The sequence below is a fragment of the Canis lupus genome, chromosome 27 (assembly GCF_003254725.2).
Source record: "Canis lupus dingo isolate Sandy chromosome 27, ASM325472v2, whole genome shotgun sequence".
Classification (NCBI taxonomy): Eukaryota; Metazoa; Chordata; class Mammalia; order Carnivora; family Canidae; genus Canis; species Canis lupus.
Window position 1 is genome coordinate 33,542,101 of NC_064269.1, and position 6,000 is coordinate 33,548,100.

At 45.0% G+C, this 6,000-nt stretch overlaps 1 protein-coding gene across 3 annotated transcripts in view; it reads right to left on the minus strand.

The window, feature by feature from the left end:
- FAM234B (family with sequence similarity 234 member B) overlaps positions 1–5,783 on the minus strand; it is a 34,978-nt gene extending 29,195 nt beyond the window's left edge. The window contains exon 1 of one of the 3 annotated variants that reach the window (XR_007406364.1): positions 5,538–5,689. Coding sequence is in view for 1 of the 3 variants with exons in the window: in XM_025455147.3 (XP_025310932.1) it covers positions 5,538–5,574 (37 nt within the window). In the remaining 2 variants the exon portion in view is untranslated. Of the gene's footprint in view, positions 1–5,111; positions 5,265–5,537 lie in introns of those variants that run through there. The other 2 variants (XM_025455147.3, XM_035707024.2) reach the window with 2 other exon arrangements.
- Between the last annotated feature and the right edge of the window lie 217 nt (positions 5,784–6,000).

Sequence of the window (6,000 nt, forward strand, 5' to 3'; positions counted from 1 at the left end):
GGCACATTGTCTTGAGTCTCCAACCATGAGCACAGTTCACAGAGTTAATAATGACAACAACCATGATGATAGCAATGATGGTAACGGAAAAGTACTCTACCTACTATTCTGGGCACTGGTCTAAGCACTTACATGTTAATTCATTTAATCCTCATGACAACCCTGGAAGGGAGTTTTTTTTGTTTTTTTTTTTTTAAGATTTTATTTATTTAAGAGAGAGAACATGAGCAAAGAAGGGGCAGAGGGAGAAGCGGACTCCCCGCTGAGCAGGGAGCTCAATGTAGGGCTGGATCCCAGGACCCCAGGGTCATGACCCAAGCCAAAGACAGACGCTTAACCAACTGAGCCACCCAGGTGCCCCTGGAAGGCAGGTATTATTATTATTATTCCATTGTATCAACAAGAAAATGAAAACATAGAGAAGTAAGTTGCAAAAGATCATAGAACTAGGAAGAAAAAGAGCAAGGATTCAAACTCAGGCAATTTGATTACAGTCCACAGTCCTAACCAATAAATTATACTACCTCCATCCCTTCTTCCATGGATATATAGCCAAACCACTATCTCTTGCTTAGAAATAGAAGTCTGGCATCCCAGAGGCATCAATGAGCCCAACTCAACACCACAGAGTCAAAGGGGAGGTAAGATTAAATGAGAAAGGCTTTATAAAAAGCAGGCTGTCAGCATGGCACTTACAAAAAGTAGCTGTAGCACAATCAGTCCTGAAGAGAGGGATCTCTCTCTCTCTCTGACAGGCTGGGTCCCATTAGATTAAATTCTAGCTTCTAACTGCCCTCACTCACTCTCCTGGCCCTAACCTCTGTCTATATGTCAGCCAAGAGCTAGCTGTAAAACAACTGACCATTAAATATGACTTATAATCAGAAAGAAGCCACCATGAGTACTCATTCTATAAGATACTACAAAGTTCTACAAATATTCAAGAAGGAAGTCACAACAAAACATTGCAAACAAAATCTGCCAAGGAACCAATGCTGGGCAAATGATGCCATGAAATGGAAGAAATAATGACCAGATGCTTCCCTATGGAATCCAAGAAATTAAAGAACAGTTTTTCTCTGAAATAAGAGCTCACGGAAAAAATACAATATTTCCAAGAAGAAATGACAACTCAGTAGGGATGATCAGAAGTAAACAAGCAGGGCCCAGAAAAACAAAGGAAGAAAATAATAAAACAATTTTAGAAAAGATATTCTTAGCGGGATGAGCAGAGAGCAGATGTGGCTAAAAAGAGTCAGAGACAGAAAGGACAGGCTGGTGAAAAATCAAGCAAAATAAAATGGAACTGACATGGGCTGACAGTTCCAAGCACTTCCTCTGCATGCACTCTTCCAAATCCTTTTACTGTCTTATCTCCACAAATCTGCATAACAACTCTAGATACACTATTATCTCCATTTTCAAGACGAGGTTTGGAAGTTTAAGTAACTGGCCCAGTTTAAGTAATTACTTAAGAGCAAGTAAGCCATAGTGCAAGGATTCAAATCCAGGCAGTCTGGCTTTGAGGGAAGTCTGTGCTGTGTGTCACCCACTGAAAAGATCAAAGCTTTTAAAAAGACTAGGGAGGCATGGACAGAGAGAGCAAAGGTGATCCAGTATGTGCAGAACTGAAGAAGAGAACAGAAAAAAGCTATACCAAAAAAGTTCCCATAACATAGCAAGACCTAAAATTGTAAAATAAAGGGTACAAAGGAATCCCAAGAACAACTCCTACAGAACAATCAATATTGAAACACATTGCAGTAAGGGTACTGAATGAACTTCAAGGACAAAAAAAAAAAAAAAGAACCATATGAGCACCCAAGCCAAGGAAAAAGAAATCAAGTCAAGTCACTAAGGATGGGAACAAAACTCAGGCTAGCTTCCCTGCAGTAACATATATTATTAAAAATTAGTATATTTTCCCAGACATTACAGAAACAAACGTCAGCTTAATTATTTCAGACTGCAAAATCTGATCAGACAACTCTTAAGCAAATATTTTTGCTATCTATTCACAGAAAGAGAAGTGATTGTGAAGTACAAAGCATACTAATTTGCCTAAAACTTTGATCATGCTAAGGAGCTGGACATCAAATCCACACTTCAAAGCCCTGGGCACTTTAGCACTCTTTAATGATTTCAGCCACCACCCACATTTTTAATCAATGAAAGGTTTTGTTTTGTTTTGTTTTTAAGACTGTATTTATTTATCTGAGAGAGAGAAAGAGAGATAGCAAGAGCACAAGCAGGGGGAGGGCCAGAGAGAGAGGGAGAAGCAGGCTCTGCGATGAGCAGGGAGCCCGATGAGGAGCTTGATCCCAGGACTCTGGGACCAAGACCTGAGCTGAAAGCAGATGCCTAACCAACTGAGCCACCCAGGTGACCCTCAGTGAAAGGTTTTCAAAAAATAAAGGAGAGGATACCACTTTCATAACATATCAATATAAAGGAACTTTCCATAGCTATCACTTTTCCTCTTGGGAAGACTGAGGATGCCTGCTAAATAACATTCCCACAATGGTACAGAGGAAAACAGGAAAGAGATGCAATGTTTAGGAAAATATGCTATAGTATATACTATTATATAATACACACTATACATACACTATACCATACTCTCTACTGCAACTAAAGATAAATAATTCACCTCATGGATTAGATTATCCAAGAGCATATAATGTTTCCAAATTACACATAATAAAACAAATCATTACAGTAATATTGTGCTCGGATGTTCCCTTCAGTGATTGACCTTCAAACTTTAAAATGGACTAAAAATATATATATACTTAAGATAAGTTGTTCCAAGGGCTGCTTTATGAATGTCACATTGTCCTTCTGTTACTAATTAACTTCATTGTATGCATGTGAACCAAATATTTTTCCATCTTGAGCTTAGTGGAAGCATATGAGACCACGAAACAGACTCCAAGAAACTGCTCTTTCTTCACAAGGTTGATGACATCTGTCATCAGCTCATGATCACATCAGGCCTTCCTTTGGGTACAAGGTTCATAAACGGGCATTGTGCTAATGAAGATGATAATAACTGCTAACACTGAATAATTAACATGCGTCAAAGGGAAACAAATATCTTCAGTACATCCATTTCTTCCACTGAGCCAAATAAGCCTATAAGGTAAATATGTAGTAGAGCATGTGGAATATAGTGAAAGTTCCATAATAACAGTACTGTTACACATGAAGAAACTAACACTTAAAGAGATTAAGTAACTAATCTGGTAAAGATTAGACTTGAACCCAAAGCTGTCTCGTGCTCTTAGCCACTCCATTCTAGTCTGCTTCCTCATACAGAGAAATAGTGATGATGACAGTGGTGAGCACTTTGCAATATATACAAATATCGAATCATTACACTGTACACCTAAAATTAATAGGATATATCAACTAGCCTTCAATTAAAAAAAGAGAGAGAGAAAGGATGTTAACTGAAGTAACATAACACAGTAGCCCACACAGGATAGCAGCCTCACAGTCTCAATTACAGGGTATCCAAAAAGTGCTGTAAGAAAGCAACTTCTACCCAATATAAAAGTGAAAAATTGCATTTTGGGCAGTGGGGAGAAAGGGCAAAGGGGAGGCAGACAAAAGTAAAACAAAAACAAATAAAAAAAATACAACCCACATCACAGAAAAGAACACATGGCCATTAAAAAGTATCAAACATACCTCTCTGTTCAGGCCCAAGATGCTGTCCAAACACAGGCCCAAGGACCAGACTGTACTTTCCCTACCCTGTCAGCTGACCAAGTTACTGCAACTGAATACTCCAGGGAGGTATAATGCCACAGCCTTAGGATGTGAAAACGAAAAAGAGCTCAAGAGTTTCTAATGTGGTTTTCTTGCATTCCTATCCTTAGAGAAGAACAATTATCTATGCCAAGAAAAAAAAATGAATCTAAAAGAAAAAATAAATAAAGCTAAATCTGTCTGATATCTCATTACCCCCTTGGGAAGAACATCATCCTACACTAAGGACATAAAAGGTCCTCTCTTTACCCTGCTGATAAAGGGACACATCCCCTACTTCATCCCAATGTTACATACGTATTCCAAGATAGATATCATCAATGTTTCTTCCAAAGTTCTAATGAGCCTAGTGGGGAGGGAAAAAAAGTCTGAGGTCATGAAGTCTGGGGACAGAAATGCAAATTCATATCCAACCCAGTGTCATCCATGGCACAATGTAGCATACTGGATGCTCCTTGCAAATAAGGTCCCTATGATCCCCTTGCAGCCTCATGCTACATATCCACCAGACACCTAACTAGCCCTTTCTAATGATGCCAGTGAAAGCAACTGCTTTTCCTACTAACACCTGCTTTTCCCACTATCACCTGGAGCTATCAGCAAATAAATGTTTATAGCTTAATGTTTAAAATTTATTTAGGTAGAACCATAATATTTTTATTTTTTTAAGACTTATTTATTTATTTGACAGAGAGAGGAGAGCCCGCGTGCACACAAGCAGGGGAGCAGGAAAGGGAGAGGAAGCAGCAGGCTCTCTCGGCTGAGCAGGGGGAGCCTGACATGTGGCTTGATCCCAGGAGGCTGGGACCACGACCTGAGCCCAAGGCAGACCTTTAACAGACTGGGCTACCCAGGTGCCCCAAGAACCATAACATTTTTAAAGCCTTTACTTTTAAATTTTATTTGGGCAGAATAAATATACTTTTATTAAAATAACAAGTTTGTAGCAGCACAGTCTCACTCCGGAGGTTTAAGAGGAAAAAAAAAAAAAAATTTTTTTTTTAAACTTGGAGCTGCCGCCCAAAGTACTGAATTAGCTCTGAAGTCGTCATCACCACCAGTGCCTCCTAGAAGAATATTCCACAATTTATCTGCAGTTTGCAGGTGCCAAATCATCTCCCTCCTAAATGCTCGGCCTCGATAGCCAGAGGCTGGCCAAGAGGAATTAAAAGTCCAAGATCTAGACTCAAAAGACACCCTCCCCCCCCACCCCCCCGCGACGTTCTGGTCCAGGCTTTTCCAATACCGTCTGCGCGACCTTGGACTGGGCAGTCGGCCGAGTAACTCTCGTTCTCCTCTTCTGTAAACCAGAAGGGGCAAGCACCTGCCTCACCTACCTCACGTGAGGTCTCTAAGCGGAGAGGCTGCTCCGCGGGGGGTGGCCCGCTGTCCTGCCGCCCCGGGCCCCCGCGGGCCGCCGCTCCTCAGCGAAGGATGCTCGGCTCACCGGCCCTCCCCTGGGGATGGCGGCCACGCGCGCTCCGACGGTCGCCCCCGCCCGCGGCCACCGGCCCGCGCGCCTCCAGCGGTCCCTCCCTGGAGTCTCGCCCCGCGCCCGCGACCCCCGACCGGCCGCGCGCCCCTCTCGCCCCCTGCTGGCGACGGACCCCCAGCCCGCGGGGCTGCCCCGGCTCGCCTCCGTGCGCCTGCAGGCTGCGCTAGGCCGCGGCCAGGCCCCGACCCGCGGCGCCCCGGAGCCCGGCCTCGCAGGCTCCCCCGGCCCGCGCGGGGGGCGGGGGGGTCGCGAGGCTGCGGCTCCTTACCCGGGAGCTTGAGCGCCCTGGACAGCACAGTCGCCATGGCGGAGGCCCCGGTGCGCGTGCGCGCGCGCGCGTCCTGCCGGGAAGTGTAGTTCGCCGCGGGCGGTGCGCGGGGCTGCGACCTGGCGGGTGGGAGCTGCGGGCAGGAGCGGCCCGGGGGCGGCCCCCGCTGCGCCGTCCGCGCCCACGTGCGCGCTCCCCTCGGGGCCGACCCGCCGCTCTGACTCTCACGCTCCTGCTCAGCGAAATGGGGAAATAAGAACTACCCCGGAGGCTTGCCGTTTGAAAGGAATGAGATCGCAGGTATTAAAGGAGGCGCCGGTTGTGAAATGAGCGTGGGCTTTGGAGTCAGGCAGACGGGACTTGAATGCTGCCCGCATCCCTTCCTAGCTGGGCCGTCCTGGGCGAGTCCCTTGGTATGACTAAGCTTCAGCCGCATTTTTAAAATGGAGACATTACCTGGTCC